Source organism: Balaenoptera ricei, chromosome 20 (genome assembly GCF_028023285.1).
Source record: "Balaenoptera ricei isolate mBalRic1 chromosome 20, mBalRic1.hap2, whole genome shotgun sequence".
Lineage (NCBI taxonomy): Eukaryota > Metazoa > Chordata > Mammalia > Artiodactyla > Balaenopteridae > Balaenoptera > Balaenoptera ricei.
The window spans coordinates 52,432,685-52,450,460 of NC_082658.1; the positions used below are offsets into that span (position 1 = coordinate 52,432,685).

Below are 17,776 nucleotides of genomic sequence, written 5' to 3' on the forward strand. Positions count from 1 at the left end.
GATCACTAGACTGGTAGTCCAATGAACTGGGTTCAAGTACAAGCCTCAAAACGCCTCAGTCTCTACGTGACCTGGGAAAAAATATCCCGGAGGTAAGAAGTAATGGCACGCAGTATGTAAGGGAGGTCATGAAACTGAATCCCGGCCATGAAACCTACTTGCTGTACAGTCTTGACAAATTAATCTGAACCTGTTTCTGAATGAGGATCCTTCTAAGAATTTGACTAGATCCTTTACGAAACACATCTAGCACAAGCCTGCCACAAAGTGTAGGCTCAATAAATAGGAACTTGATTGCTGGTGCTCATGAGGGTTAAAGGAGAGGTCACAGTGCTAACACACACAGTACTATTATACTGCACTTGTTCCTAATGGAGACTGCTGGTAAGGGAAAACCAAGTACCTTATCTATGACTTTCTGTGCAGCTATGTCTAAGATGTGTCTGGCTGCCTTTTTTGAAAGCCTTCCCCTTCTCCTTCACTGCAGCCCAATGGGGTGTGCAGACTCCAAGAGACAAGCCTAGTCCTACCTAGGCAGCCAAGTTACACCATCTGAAACTGAGCAACCAAAGATAACTGGATCCCGCTGGGGTTTGCAGTCCTCCAGAAAATGAACAATTTTAATTTGGTGAGGTGTTAACCAACTCTATCTTTATGAGAGGGAGGGAGAAAATCAACTGATCCTTCCTCAAAGCCTAGGGCCTTGCACACAGTAGGCAAAGTCAAAAGCTGTTCATCTGCATTGGACAGCATGGGAATAAAACTTTTTTGCTATATACCTCGAGTAGATGATTATGCTTAAAACTGATATTTAAAGTTTAGGGACATCATCTAGACCTTTCTATAATAGTTTTATTTCAAATATATTTTTCAGAAGAATTAAACCCTGAAAAATGAGGCCCCATTTTCCCCAAACTGCTCTCAAGGAGGATTTTCTTCTTTGTGATTAAGAAATCAGGCCTTATGTTCTTTTCTCAGAGTTTGTAAGGAAGAGGCCTTAAAACCACTGGCAACTTCTATCAAGACAAGCTTTCAACACCTAACACTGTAAATCCATATAAACTATATATAAAGATGCAGGGTGAAAAGCTGAATATTCACATCCTGAATCCTGTTGCGGTTTGCAGTCCTCCAGAAAAAGGAAAAAATTTGTTAAAATTAAGGGGGAGAAAACGGGAAAAAAGTACTCAGTTCTTGCTGCATTTGCCACTAACTTACTGAGTGGTACTGGGCAGGTATTTGGGCCAAGTTTGCCCATCTGTTTAGAGGAGGGAAGGTGGTGATTGAGATGGTGCCTGTGTTCTCTTCCAGTTGACCTTTGAGACTGGGTTCTTCACCTTTTGGCTTATCTTCATGGTAGAACCAGTCTAGGCCAAAGACAAAATCCCAAATAATGCTCTAACATGTGCTCATTTTATTTTATATAAGGTTCTAAATCAGCATGCACGAAATTCTGATTAAGAATGGTGGTTGGCCGCGTACTGGAAATTTTAAGACCATTATATCAGGTTGGAAGTCAAGTGAACTTCCTACCCTCTGGTTCCTTCTTTAAATAAGGTTTAAAAAATTTTTTATCTAGATTCCCCTGTGGACCCTTTGCTATCATGTGCTGTTTATATAGAAAGAATCCCATAACTTGCTTTGGAGACCTGCATCCTGAAACCAAAATAGCTCATGATACAGCCTCTAAGTCATCATTTATTGATTTATAGAGCACCCATCACATGATCGAGGTGCTTTACAATACAGTAAACATCACAACAGAACTCACATAGTTAAATACAATCAACAAATTACAGAACTAAAAAAACAAACAAACAAACAAAAAAACTGGAATGAAGCAACATTATGTCAAATTTCAAAGATGCTGAGAAGTGGCAGTACACAAAAGGTAATTCCACCAACTGGGGACCAGACAGGCAAATACACAGGCACCACAACCCCAAACGGGCAGATTTGTAGAGGGTGAATGAGCATATAAAATAAAATTTCACAACCAAGAATGAAGGCCATTAAAGACACTATGACACCCAAGTAATCACAGAACTAGTGGAATAACCTCACAAAAATATTACCTTGTAATGACAAGAAAACCAACCTCATTTGGATTTTAAACTCACAAGAGGCCAGAAAGCCACTGAGATCATCCATCCCATTATAAGCATAGACTGAAATCGATAAGCCTTTACAAGAACTTGGAATAAATTTAGGAAACAGGCAACGGTTCTACAATCCATAAGACTATGCAGGTGTTGTTGATAGTTGGCACAAGGTCAGGGAGAAAAATCCTTTTCCTAAAGCAGACAAGACTCACACTAATGATGAGGCACTGCTGGGACAAAAGCCACCTGGATCAGTGTCACCTGAGTGTGGTTTAACATCAAATGTAGAGGCATTTAGATTCACAGTCAGATGAACACTGGGAAAGGCACAGATGACACCTCTGACAGAGGAAAAGAAGCCAAAACATCTCTCGAGGCCTGTGTTTCCATATGTAGCACGCTCAGGGCACCATATGGAAAGGGGTGTCATGAGACCTGCACTCATTCCTGGCTCTCCTTCTACTCCCCAAGATCTAGCCCTAAAGAACACATGGTTCCACCAAAGTAACTGCATTAATGTGGCACTTAAAGTTCAAGAATAGTTGTCCCTGAGTTACTAGGTCATTTGCTCCTCTCTGAAGAGTCAAATCCCAGGTTTTAACTCAAGAGATTGCTAGCAGAATTACAGCAATAGGAGAGCAAAATTCAGACTCCATCTTGCCACAAGCAAGCACCATGTGAACAATTTCTGATTTAAGAATAAAAAGGGATTGCATTCAAAGTCCCAGGTAGGCATGCAGTACTGGCACTTTGGGGCAACAATGTTTACAGAGTCTTTGAAAAAGTAAAGTCACACGCCAAGTTCTTGAAGAAAATTGGGCTGCAATGAATCAAACAATTTCACATTCAGCCATTACACATTTATGGGCTTTTTTAATGCTTCAGAGTGAAGAAGAGACTGAGATTTAGAAAAATCACTCTCTACTGTGACTACATCCTCAATTATTTTACTTCTGCTTTAAGAAAGACATGCAAAGTTCGTAAAGGACGGGCTCCTTGCAGGAATCCTTTCACTCTTCTGCCAAAGCATTTCTCCAAACCCCACAGAGCAGAGATGCACCAATTCTCACTGATTCTCACAATTAAACACCATGTCCCATCGGGTACTGTCTCAAGTTCTATCCCTTATATGCCAAAGACTACCTCCCAGTCCCAGCCTCAAACACAGAGGAACCTGGGCCCACCTTTAACACTGCACATGCTCATTTTACATTTCCTGAAATTATTTTCGAAAACTTATGAGATATGAAATATACTTATGCTCAAACAGTAATAAAAATCCAAGTGCACTATGTCAGTGGCAAAATCTGTATATGTCAAATAGCAAAGCCTTTCCATCCCTGTAATGCTTTGAGATTCACATAAGAATCTATACAGAACCCAATACATATACTGCCATGGCCATGTGATTTTCAAGTATTAAATTTGTTTGCATAAGGAAACAACCTGAGATTTTTCTAAACTGCACTTCTCTGGCACTCTATTATAACCTTCATTCAATACAATAAAAGCCAACAACTTGACAATTATTGGAAAAAAATTATATTTTGGAAGAACTCACTACATAAGGTGACAGAATTCCAAAATCAAATTACATGAAAATATACATCGCAATTTCTTTGTACAATAGGTGAGAAAAATCTGCAGTATAGAGAATAGAGGCAAAGAAATATGAAGGGCTAAGGAGAAGGGTGTGTGGGTAAACAGCATTTTTAATAGCAAACCCAGAAGTTAAGTAGAAAGCCTGCAGCTGTGCATGCTTTATTCATCCAACCTTCACATTAGGTAACTGAGGGCAAAAATAAAACCAAATCAGAATTTTGTATTGTTTGGGGTAAATTTCAATAATTTTAAATCTGAATTGAATTCAGAACCAACTCTTTTTAGTTCTTGGGGAAAATGACTGAATTCAAGAGCTCTCAACAATGAAAAAATGTTATTGCTATATCCAATCCAAGAGATGGGTGCAAGTATAATACAAAAGGGATGAAGCACCTAGTGATGACCATTCCTCTGAAGTCATCATTAAAAATCAAGTAGTTGCTTATTGAGTGTTTCAGTATTTGAACTAAATGATTTGAAAACTTCCTGGCAGACAGAAGAGATAAAAGCAAAGGGGAGTGTGTCCAAACAAAGAAGATACAAAGTTTAGTAAGTGAAAAGAGTTTAATGAAGCCTCAATGGTTTAAAGGAAATTAAATGGAAACTTTTAATCCTAATTGCTTTTTATCTGACATGCTTTAAGGAGTCTTTTAAAACTGATAAGAAACAATGAATAGGGAAAGAAAACCTGCTAAAATCTTTTAGAATTTACACGATTCTTATTCTACTACAAGAAAGCATTATTTGGTACAAGGTGTGTTTGTGGATGTACATGAACAGTATATATATTATCCGGATCATGTTGTGCTATGTACAGGTCTTTACAATTCTTCCTGAAGGTTAAAACAGTTCATTAGAATTCAAAATGCGTAATCATCTGTAAGTTGGCACTTGTTAGGCTCTTGTCAGCATTGATACTGGCATGTTTTATTGCAGCCCAGTTCCAGCCAGTGTTTGCCAACTTGTTACAACAGAAGTCCAGCAATAGGTGGGTAGAGTGCAGGAAAAACAGTGCCATGTTTCTCAATTGGAGACCTACAAGAAAGCAAACAGCATTATATAATGATATTATAAATTACAAAAGAATTAATTGATTAGAAATTTTTATTTGTATTCCATTTCTTGGGAAACAAATTTTTCATTTCACTTTAAGCTCACTTTTGTGCTTTTCCAATATGATAGCCACATACAACCATTTCATTTTAAATTCAAGTAATCGTTAATAAAATTTTAAATTTAGTTCCTCAGTCACACTACCCACATATCGAGTGCTCAGTATGTCCACTGACTACCATGTTGGACACTGCAAATATAGATTATTTCCATCAGTGAAGAAAGTTCTATTACTAAGCCTTAACTTAGATTTCTCTAGGTTCAGTCCAAACCTATTTTATCCACGAAGCCTCCGACAACTGACCTTCTCTCCCAATTAGTTTCCTATTGTTTTGTATCTGCTGATCTCATGTGTTCAATTGGACTAGAAGAACCACAGCTAAATAAAAACAACTACCACCTTATCGAGTGCTTATTATGTGCCAAGCAGTATACAAAGTGTTATACAAACTTATCTCATGTAATGCTCATAATCACCATATGAAAGGGTTTCCCCCATTTTACAGAGAAAAGAGAGACAAGGTCACAGAGCTAATTAATAAGTGGCAGAGTTTCCTGTTCAAAAGTTTAGGAAAACACTAGTTTCAATTAAAAAAAAAAAGTCGAATTAAATGATTGGACTTTTCAGAGCTTTTATTATATGAACGTGTCCTTTGAGTATGTAGGGGAAGCAATAGAAGGGGGCAGGGGAGGAGAATACCTATTACTATTACATCGGATCAAGTACTCCAGAAACACAGAAGTCTGAATCACCTGCCAAGCCAATGCTGGTCACAAAGAAGTCTAATAGAAGACGACTGGGAATCCAAGGGATATAATTTTAAACTCCTAACAATGAAGCCCAATGTACTTAGAGCCATGGCAAATATTTAACTCACACCAGACGTGTGAAAAGTTCAGTGTGTCTTCTAAATCCCCGAATGAATTTATCAATATTACAATCACCCGAATTCAACCATACCAGAGCTCTGACGTGGGCAGGAAGAAAGCTGTGGGCTTATCTATGGCCGAACATGTGCCTATTTCCCGAATTTAGACTGCCTCCCTAAGACAGCTCCTGAGAAGTAGAATGACTGCTAAATTTCTCTCCAAAGGGCTCATACCAATCAATGTAAATGGTCCCCAGCAAAGCACTGAATCCACCAAATATGAATATACCACCTTCACCAGCAATCAGGTTCTATCGTTTGCACACAGATACACATATGTGCACATGTTTTATTAGAAAATCTAAAGACACAGACTGATACTCAAGAGAAATCATTATGAATAGGACTGTAACTTTTAGGTTATGTTACTTAAATGTTTTTCCAAAGACTACATATCACACCCAAATTTACCCCTGCCCAATTAACCTCTCAGGGCTGAAAAAGAACTGGGTATAGAGCTTGGGCATTCAGTAATCATTCCCTTATGATATGAACAAGAAATTTCAGGGCCACAAAAGAACCATTTAAACTGTTTCCATGTGAGGTTTTAAAGAAAAATACTCCAGAGAGGGCTGACTATAGAAAGTCATTAACGACCTAAAATCAGGTATTGGAGCCTTTTAGTAGTTAGGACCCAGCTTTAAATAGCTTTAGCTTCTTCAGCAGGAAAAGAAAAATCTACTCCCCCCCACCCTTTAAATAAAATATATTCTAAACAGAAAAAAGGCCTTGGTACAGAAAAAGCAAGTTTGTTGTTCTTTTCTCTAGAAAGAGAAGTGTGAAACTGAATTACCTGCATAACACTCAAATAAACGGTGCTGACCTAAAACAGTCATTTACAATTTGTAAGCATATCCCATTTCTGGTTTAAAATAAATCTTCTGTTGTGTGACGTTGTTAAAAAATCACACCATTTTTATATTAATGGAAATTATATCAACTGTATGTCTTTACAAAATAACTTGTCTATTTTTTGCCTCAAACTTACACTTCATTATTCTTGATTTCTAACCTACAAATCTGGAGATGGTTTAGTTGGAAAGTGTCTTGTTCCATTTATTTCTAAAACTAGAATCAAATCATTAGTTTTCCATGTGGTTACACAATTTAATCTTTTTAAAAGGCCTAAAAAATAAAAAGACAAGCGTGATTTCCAAAAAAAAAAACACTTTTTTTTTAAACACTTTTTGATGTTAAAGACAATATTGAAAGTAATTCGTCATTCAAGGGTAAGTGTCCCAATAAGCTCAACCATTCTTAAGTGAAAGCAGTCCATGAGTTAAATAGCTTAGTATCAAGGAAGTTTTCCCCATTATCTTTCACACAGATGATTCCAAAAGTTCCAATTCATTCTACACTGCCACCAAATATACTACTTACTAAACAACAACTCTCCCCCTATCACCAATCCATCCGTTTTTCCCCCAAACTGAACTATTCTTTTTCTTTTCCTTATGTCATGCACTGGTGACCATCCACACACTTCCTTTCTGAGGTCGGTAATACCTCACTCTCCTAGCTCTCCTCCTTGTGACCAAGCAGCCCACATGTTTCTGTCCCCTAAATGTGGAAATTGTGCAAGATGCTGTCTTTGGCCCTAGTATGTACTGCTCTCTATACCAAATGAATGGTCATCTCTACTCTAGAGACTTCTAATCTCACTCGCAGCCCTACGTCTAACCTCCGTCCTAACCACTCAGTACCAGTCATACTTTCTCAAAGCGGCACCGTGCTTCTACTCCCACTAGAGCTCCGCGTGTGGTTTAACCTTTTTTATGCCTGATCTAACTGGCTAGGTGAACAGCTCTCTAATGGCCTGGATAATGTCTATGGCACTCCTACAGAGCCCCTTCTTTCCCAAGAAAACAGTGCCTTTGTAAATATTCATTAACAAGAAATGAAATGAGCTCAGGGTCAGCTGTTCTTGGTGTTACCTCTCATTTCAAGATATAAATCTTAATCCTTAATAACACGCAACTGTTAAAAGGGAAGCAGATATATATTACTGAGCTAGTAAAATATCAAGACAATGTTGAAAGTACAGAGTGTATGCTATGTATACATTTGTTATAAACACAGACACACAAAATCACACTTGTGTGTACATGTGTGTTGGGGGAGAGTAAGATTTCTGAAAGATTAAAGTGTTTACTTCTGATAGCAGAACTGGGGAGCTGAGATGGGAAAGAGATTTACTTTTCCTTATATATAGCTGCAACTATAAAGGTAGCAGTCAGATTCAGAGGGAACCAAAATAGAGCCATGATATTTATGGGTTAGAGAAGATGTTTCTAGAAGGGACATCAATAGTCAATTCAATTCAATTGCTACAGAGATTAAAAATCAAAACTAAGGGACTTCCCTGGCAATCCAGTGGTTAACACTCCCCACTTCCACTGCAGGGGGCACAGGTTCGATCCCTGGTCGGGCAAACTAAGATCACACATGCCTCATGGTGCGGCCAAAAAAACCCCACTAAACTAAAATTAAGCCTTTGGATGTGGCAAACAGGCAGCCCCTGGTTTCCTTATTACTTTAGTTTTCTGTGGAGAGGGAAGAAGGTGAGCCAAATGTGCTGGAAGATAGACAGTTTAAAAAAAAAAACAAGGCAAAGCCCCTTTGTTTCCCAGGTCCCTCTCTTCCTCCCTAAAGTTAAGTAGTACTACAAATTTTAAGAATTTTCCATATTTCTTCTAGTCCTTTCTTTTTAAAAAAACTTTTATTCTATCAGATTACTATGATAGAATAAAATATAGTCGGTTTTACTTTTTTTTTTTTTTTTTCCCGTTGGGTCTTCATTGCTGCACTTTCTCTAGTTGTGGCTCGCGGGCTCTAGAGCACAGGCTCAGTAGTTGTGGCCCATGGGCCTAGTTGCTCCGCGGCATGTGGGATCCTCCTAGACCAGGGCTCGAACCCGTGTCTCCTGCATTGGCAGGCGGATTCTCAACCACTGGACCACCGGGGAAGTCCCCGGTTTTACTTTATAATTTACATAAATATCATACTTTTTTTTTGAAAATTGCTTTTCCTACTCAAGATTGTGTTGAGATTAAACCATGTGATTATATATAACTAAGTCTACATTAGGTATTTTAGCTGATACGATAGAATATTGTAACTGATATTAATAGTAACTGATCAATTCTAATAGGCCTTTTAAAAATTACACACAATACTGCAAGCAATATCCTTGCATCATGTCTCTCTGTACACATGTGCTAGAGTTTCTCTAACCTATACACCTAAATCGCAGGATATATGTTTTCAAATTGACTAGCTATTACCAAATTGCTCTCCAATGTTGACAGAACAACTTCACTTATGCCAATATTTCAGGTACACCATTTCCCGAAATCCTCACCAACACTTGGGTTTCTTGGACATTTTGATTTTTGACAACCTGATGGATTTGATGTCATCCCCTGTAGCTTTGTATTTCTGCTTACAAATACAGCTGAATTAATTTTTGCATGCATAACAACAATCATCTTTCTTTTTGCTTCTATTTATTATCTATTCATATCATTTTCCTTTGTGCTGATATTTTTCTTATTGCTTTGCAAAAGTTTGTAGATTCTAGATAGAAATCCTGAATATTAGATTTACAGAAAATTTTTCCCAGTTTGCCACTTATTTTTGTTAACTTTATCTTGTCATAATATTTAAGTTTTTGGTTTTGATACAACCAAATTTATCAAATTTTTTCCTTTTATGGGTGTTACTGGTGCCTAATAAATCCTTCTCTACCTTGATATTCTCCTGTATTTTGTTCTGATAGTTTTGTTTTTCATATCTGTCTTATGTTTTAAAATTTACTGGAGATAGCTTAGTCTCCTCCTTACCTCAGTCAACAAGATCACTATAGATCACCTGTATTAGTGGGAGTGAGATGGATGCATCCTTGAAGCAGGTTGAGTAGAGTTTGCACTTTTCTTCATAATCTTATTGTAACACAAGAGATCAGAAAGCCTCAACGTTTAAGGAGCTCTAATTTTAAGGAGATACGGGTGAGATGTGGAGGCTAATCCCTAAATGATCTGAATATGAAACCCATCAAGGATGTGGTCCTATTGTGATAATCACATACTCCAAATGTGGTCTCAAGTAAGCCATGAAGAAAATATGGCCGCCTAGGAGGAACAGAAGCCATATACATGGAGCCACATATACTTCTATTTGTGAGAAATGACTCTAGATTCATGTGTACACATATGCAACGAGGTAAGGCAGAAAATCTTCTATCTTACTGTGCTGGGTTACACAGTGCCTACTATCCTGGGTCAGGGTATCTACGAAACAGATTCTCAGACAGGTATTTGTAAAACGTTTACTGGGAAGTGCTTCCAAAAACAAGAGTGAGGGAAATAGGTCTAAGCAGAAGAAGAAGATGAACTGAGGGGGGCAGTTGAAATAAAGGCTTCAGTCAATCCCACACTAGAATGGCCCTTCAGATAATTCCCAAATTGAGAAAAAAGTCCAAGCCTTTGTATCAACCCATCCCTTACCCAAACCAACTAGTCCTTGGATGCAAGTGGCCTCTGGAGAAGGGGACTAACTTGGGCAAGTGATCTCTTTTAGCTAAGGGCAACTCCTAGGAAGCAACTCAGCTATGAGTTATCAGTAGGCAACATTCCCAGCAGGCTGGGATATGATTATTTCCCTCTGGACAGGAGACAGTAACATCCACTACACCCATAGCTTATCTTCTCTTATCATCTTACTTATTCCCTGATGAAGCCAACCAGCAAGTTGTGAGTTGACCTATGAAGAGGCCCATGTGACAAAAAACTTAGGACTCAGTCAATGGCCTGTAAGGAATAGAAACCTGACAAAAACTAGTTGACTGAACTTGGAAGCAGATCCACCCACAGCTGAGCCCTGAGATGGCTGCAGTGCCAACCAACACCTTGACTGCAGCATAATAAGGAGCCCAGAGCCAGAAGAGTCAGCCGAGTCATACACGGAACCCTGGCCTATGGAAACCATGAGATAAGAAATGCTGTTTTAAGTCACTGAATTTTAGGTAATTTGTAGCATAGCAATAGAGAACTAATACAATCCCTCTAGCCTTGATACAGAACCAAAAGACCAAAGTCCTTTTGTCTAGTGGTATAGAATGTGGCCATGCTGCTGATCTATGGGAAAGGGAGGATTTGTTTCTCCCTTTTTCCTCTCTCTTCATCCCATCCCACACCTGAATTAGAAAAAGGATATGGTTATTATTAATAATCTTTATATAGGAGATACAAATACTACATGATTATACTTATATGAGGTATCTAAAGTAGTCACACTGATAAGAAACATAGAGTGGTGGTTGCCAAGGCCTGGGGAGAGGGGGAATGGAGAGTTGTTGTTCAAGGGGTAGAGAAGTTTCAGTCGTGCAAAATGAAAAAGCTCTAGAGATGTACTGTACAACAATGTGCATATAGTTAACAATACTGTACACATAAAAATTGTTAAGAGGGTAGATTTAGGTCGTGTGTTTACCACAATAAAAGTGAAATGAAAATCTGGGTCAAGTACATCAACACTAATGCTTCCAGTTTAAAAAAAATTACATTAAGTTATGGATTTCGATGTAAAAAATTACATCATAAAAAATACTAAATTAAACTTTTCATTCAACCCAAATAGAATGTACATTTTTCAAGTGCTTATTGTGGGTTTTATTTCGCATCATCCTATCACAAGACTACAGAGACTGAGGATATTCAGAAAGTGCATGAAAAAAGCAAGTCTTTAAGAAGAGTTTGAGTGATAGACTAGAGCTCGCTAAATCTGCCACAAAGCAACAGGTTTCTATAGTATAGCCGTGGGCATAAAAATCATGTAATGACAGAGACATTTAGATTATGTGGGGCTTCCCTGGTGGCGCAGTGGTTATGAATCCGCCTGACAACACAGGGGACACGGGTTCGAGCCCTGATCCAGGAAGATCCCATATGCCACGGAGCAACTAAGCCTGTGTACCACAACTACTGAGCCTGCGTGCCACAACTACTGAAGCCCGCATGCCTAGAGTCTGTGCTCCGCAACAAAAGAAGCCACCGCAATGAGAAGACCGCGCACCACAACGAAGAGTAGCCCCCACTTGCTGCAACTAGAGAAAGCCCGCGAGCAACAACGAAGACCCAACACAGCCAAAAATAAATAAGTAAAAATAAATAACTTTATAAAAAATAATAATAATAAAAAAATAAAGATTATGTGGGCACCTCAACCCTACAGCCCACCTTGTTCTGTGCATTAGGTAGATGAGTAAAACATAGACCCTTTTTTAGAAGATATTAGTTAAGTCATGGAGTCTGATGTGATTTCTTAATTTAATTTTCAAATGATTTCACTTTTAGTGCAATCCAAACAGATGACTGGAATTGGGTACTTACTGAGGCATTACTTCCCAACTGCATCATATCATACGTAACAAGAGCAGTAAGACAAATTCATAAATGGCTAAAAGTTAAGACTATGTGCTACAGTGCTTCAGAAAGGGAAGAATTTGCTTGGGGATGAAGAGCAATAACTTCATGAAAGAAGGGGAATTTGAAATGGACCTCATCTCAAGTGGCAAAAGAAACAGGACACATATTCCAGACCCTTGGCACGGGAAATGGGTTGAGTATTTGAGTTGAATGAATGACAAGATACATTTCAGAAAGAGGGGGACTATATGAGCATACGAGGGAAGCTACTAGCAATTTTTAATCAACATACAATAGACAAGATTGGGTCCCTGAATGCTAGTTAAGTACGTCTGCTTGAATTACTTTTTTTTTTTTTTGGCGGCACCACACAGCTTGTGGGATCTCAGTTCCCCAACCAGGAATTGAACCTGTGCCACGGCAGTGAAATCTTAACCACCAGACCACCAGGAAACTCCCCTTAATTACTTATTCATCAATGTTTCCCAAAGAATGTTTGTCTTTGGCCACAGGGGGGCCAAAGGATCCTCGTGATGAGGATGAGCTTCAGACTGAAAACAAAACGCAAAATCGTTTACTCAGTTCTTACCAGTGAAAAACACACAGTTCAAAGACTATAATTTTTTACACAGAAGCCTGAGCTTAATACTAACACAATAAGTTAGGAAGAGTAACTAAAATTAACCATTAAAATATTAGTGCATTAATTTAATTCAAAATTCTGTCCTATCTAACATCCAGCTGCCACACATACCCTTCTACAACAGTGCACAGACATTACAATGCACGAATGAATCTATATGTAGGACTTGCGACTTTAAAGAAGGATGTGTAAGCAGTGCTGACCTGTTTGCCAAGATTTCCAGTTATTGCTTCCTACACCTTTAATTGTAAGTTCTCAGTTTAGTTTCATCATTAACAGTATACTATACTGTTTTTCAATTAACCTATTCTATGCAAGGAGGTATTTTCATTCAACATTATTATTTGCCTCCATCTTCTTTTTACGTGAACCTTAATCTTGATAAGTATACTTTAAAGATGTGTATGTTATGATCAAGTATAAATTAACTCTAATCCCACCAACAAAGATAATATATAATCCCTTACAAGACTGGTTCGTGACACTTCATTCGTATTTATTTATTTTATTTGCAATATACTATCAAGGTAAATAAAATTCTTGATTATTTCCTAAATTTATAAAGTACTGTTTATAAGGTAAAATCACGCATAAGCTTAGGCTCCAACCTATTATTTCCTTCCACTCAATTCGTTGTTGTCGCCAAGCTCTTTTCTGACTGGAAAATAGTATGGGTAAAGAAAACAAGCCCTGAAGTGTTTGTTGTTCCTAAGATATTGTCCGACCCATAAAAGAACCAATGCAATGAATGAGCTGAGCTTTGTGAAGACTAACATGGCAGTTGTATCCAGGACAAATATCTAGGATGAAGTGCAGGCCGACACAAAAGATGTTCAACTAGTAACAAGAACTTGACCTAAGGTGGTGGAAAGCAAGAGTCAAAAGAAAAGATGAGGATCACTGACTAGATGTGTGGGAGGTATTAGATGTAATGATAATGAAATCAGGACAGGACTGTTAGCAAAAATAAACAAAACAGATATAAATAAGATGGTGAAAAACAAATAATTTGAAGACTGCAAGGTTATTGCTATATCTGTTGGGAACAAAGAGAAGTAAGGTTAATTTTCAGCATTTTAGGTTATTATAACAAGATCTAAAAGTAGATATGAGTCTTTTCAGAAACTTAGAGATATCAAACATGAAAACAGAATGAAAAGTGGGTAGACTTTAGCTTAACTTCTGATTTACCTTTGCATTTGATACGTTTAATCATAAAAATCATAAATAAAAATTAAGACAGTGTGATACCGGTTCAAGGATAGACAAGCCAACCAAAGAAACCTAGAAAGGTCAGAAACAGATCAACACATACCTGGAATGTAGTTTTACAACATAACTGACACTGCATATCAGTGGTGAAAGGATGGACTTGTCAATAAATGATGCAGTCAACAGTTATATATTAGGGGGAATCAAAGGGTAAAGTTGAACTCCAACTCACACCATACATCAACCAATTTCAGTGAATTCAACACATTTGTGAAAGGCAAAACCATAATAACTTTTAGAAGACAATATACAATAGTAGCTTTCTGATGGCAGGGAAGAAACTAAGACACAAAAAGTAAAACGCATACAGGAAAGAACTAAAAAATTAAACTGCATTAAAATTAAGCACCTCTGTTCATCCAAAGACACCATGGAAAAAGTGAACTGACAAGGATACAAATCAATAACCTAACTGAAAAACAGGAAAGACCAGAATAAGCATTTCACAGAGGAAGTGTCAATGGTCAAACACATGTTACAATACGCAATTGCATTGGTAACTAAGGCAACACACATTAAGTCCATAATGACATATCATTTTACACCAGATCAAAAACTTTGGGAAAGCAAACTTTGAAGAAGTCTGATAATATCAAATGTTAAAGAGAATATGGAACAAATGGAATCCTTGTCCTTGCCAAAAGGAGTATAAATAGATGCAACATTTTGGAAGACAATTTGGCATTATCTACTCAAAGTGATGTGCATATACCTTTAACTTAATGCCACCCCTACATATACACCCAAGAAACTCTTGTAGTATCTCTGCAACAAGAAACAAGGATAGCCACATTCTCTGTAATAGCAAAAACAGAGCAAAATCGGGGAATTCCCTTGTGGTCCAGTGGTTAGGACTCTGTGCTTTCACTGCCCTGGGCCCAGGTTCAATCCCTGATTGGGGAACTAAGATCCTGCAAGCCAGGAGGCATGGCCAAAAAACCCCAAAAGAACAAAAAACAAACAAACAAAAAAACCCAAGCAAAAACAAAACAAAACAACAACAAAAAAAGCAAAACAAACAAAAGAACCCCTCCCCAAATAGAGAAATAATGCAATGAGAATCAAGAGTAATTTATCTAATGAAATACTACTTAACAGCGAAAACAGAAGAAATATAACTGCACATAACAAAGACCAATTTCAAGAATATAATGATGAGCTAAAAGTCACAAAAGAATGCATACATTATAATTCCACATATATTCAGTTCAAAAACATGGAATATGTTGTTTAGGAATACAAACTTGATGAAATTGTGAAGAAAAGCAATGGTAAACAAAGAATTGGGAATATGAAAAAAGGATGGGGTAGGAGGGGAATATAGGAGATGTAACAGGTAATAAAGTTCTTTTTCTTTTTTAATATTGATTGATTGATTGATTGGCCACACCACACAGCTTGTGGGATCTTAGTTCCCCACCAGGGATTGAATCCGGGCCCTCGGCAGTGAGAACACAGAGTCCTAACCACTGGACCACCTGGGAATTCCTAAAGTTCTTTTGCTTAAAATAGGTGGCCAGGTACAGGGATGTATCATGTATTCTGATTTTTTAGATGCTACGCTTCATAAACAGGTTTTATCACCTCGATATTTGATTTTAAAAAGGGAAACCAAATAACTTAAATATCACACATTTGGTCAATTCATCTACACCATGTCCTCTTCTAAGCCAGATGGGTGGCTGCTATCTTTGGCTCCTTGCTAGACTTAAAACGGACTTGTGGACACATGGTATACAACAAAAGGGAAAATTTTCCTACTGGCCCTATAAGTAATAAACAAGGAGATAAAGACCAATTAAAACAAGAAAGGTAGATGTTTAATATAAAATATGATCCTTTTTTAAAAAAAACTGGGAAACAAAAATTTAAGTCATTCGTTATTCATATAGCACAGTATGAAAAGATACAAGAAACTTCAATGCCTAGCTTAATCAAAGATGGTAAACCAAAAGGTAAAACGGAGGAAACTTAGCTTTAAAAAAAAACAGAACAGAACTTTATAATGAGAAATTTTACCATCAGTGAGAAGAAATAGACTGCTACCATACTAACAACCAGTTTAACACAGAATATCTAGTAAAAAACAGCTGCATTTACTGAAGGAAAAAGCAAGCGGATGACACTATTTCTGCTGAGAAATAGGAGACTACTGGATACTACCACTAAAAAATGAGGCCAATGAAAACAAGCAATTCAAATACCCAAATCACACAATTTCTAAAAACATTTATGACATGTATAAAAATGCAAAAGAATAGGACAATTTTTAAAATGAACTTACCCTGAAATAAGTGAAGTTACAGCTGTTGAATAAATGTCACTCAAAAGCAGTCTCTTGGCTTTTTCTTACACAGCGGGCAACTTTCCTTTTGAATTCTCCATTTCTGTCTTCCCTCCATTCTTTCTGTAAGTACCAAAGTAACAGCAACTGATTTTATGTAAATTCCTCTTACAATCTCAAATACTAATTTTAATTTTGAATGTAATGCTTTGGCAATGTGAACACTTTTAAAATGTTAAAAAGTTGACAAGGTAGAAAAGTAGTCAAGAAACACTTTTGCAAGGCACTCTGCTAGGATACATGCAAATGACCTCTACAGGCAAAAGTTTCTTTAAAAAAGGACAAGGCCCTGAAGATCATTAGAGGTTTTGTATTATGCTAAGAAGAAAGCTACGACTTACAAATAAGATATCCAGGCTATCTAAAGGATCACCAACTCTCCCTACTGGTAGCAACCAGAAAATAAAGTAGACATAACAGTGCCTCCAATACCAAGTATATGGGCGTAATGCATCATACTGAGATGATAATGAGTACTATTTCTAGTGGGGGTGGGGGGATGAGGGGGTGGGACACATGACAGTGACAATATCACTATCACTGCGTGGCCCATGAAAATGGAACACAAAACAGCACCAGCATAGTTTCACAGGAGAATAGAGCTGATTTTACTTAGCAAGTAAATAGCAGGAAATTCTCACAAAAATGCCCAGCCCCTTTTTCCCCCCCTGTATCATCCATTTAGGAACAGCAAAAAGTATAGAAATCTTCAATACTTGCCCGTGCAGAGGAAGAGATCTGAACAACAATTTTTGCCCTCAAAGCAAGGCACCCCAGAAAGCCAAACATTATAATAAATTAAGAGATAAACTATAATGCTAACATGTACAGAGATTTGGAGATGTTTGATGAAGTATTTATGGATAAAATGTTATTGTCTGTAATTACCTCATTATCATATTTAAGAAATTTTTAAGGAGAAAGGGTCAATTCCAGAAAAGAAGGAAGGTCAATCTCAGGAAAAGAAAAAAAAAATCACCTAAAAAGAGCACTTAGCAGAGAGAAGTAAGACTGAGAGCAGGGAGATCAGATAGAAAGCTATCACAATAACGTAGGTAAGAAGTTAAAAGGACTCAAATCAATGGCAGAGGGGTGGAAAGGAATTTAGATATATAATTTGACTGACATTCTCTGGTGACACACAAGACTGGGCAAGGATGACTTCTAGGTAGAAGACAGATTGGTAGATGATGGTTCAAAGCAGGAGCTAGCTAATAACAGAGTCGCCATTTGTTGAATCCACTATGCCACACACTGTGGATGACCAGATGGGTGGTGTTATCATCTGCATTTTACATGTGAAGAACCTATGGAATCAACAGACCAAAAAGCAGATATGTTTATCT

General features: G+C 37.6%; 1 protein-coding gene across 1 annotated transcript in view; it reads right to left on the reverse strand.

Moving 5' to 3' along the window:
- Positions 1 to 1,678: 1,678 nt before the first annotated feature.
- Positions 1,679 to 17,776, reverse strand: part of UBE2G1 (ubiquitin conjugating enzyme E2 G1) — a gene marked incomplete at its 5' end in the record, with an annotated part of 96,897 nt that continues 80,799 nt past the window's right edge. The window contains 2 exons of the mRNA XM_059907664.1: positions 1,679 to 4,739; positions 16,371 to 16,493. Coding sequence (XP_059763647.1) covers positions 16,407 to 16,493 — 87 coding nt within the window. The remainder of the gene's footprint in view (positions 4,740 to 16,370; positions 16,494 to 17,776) is intronic.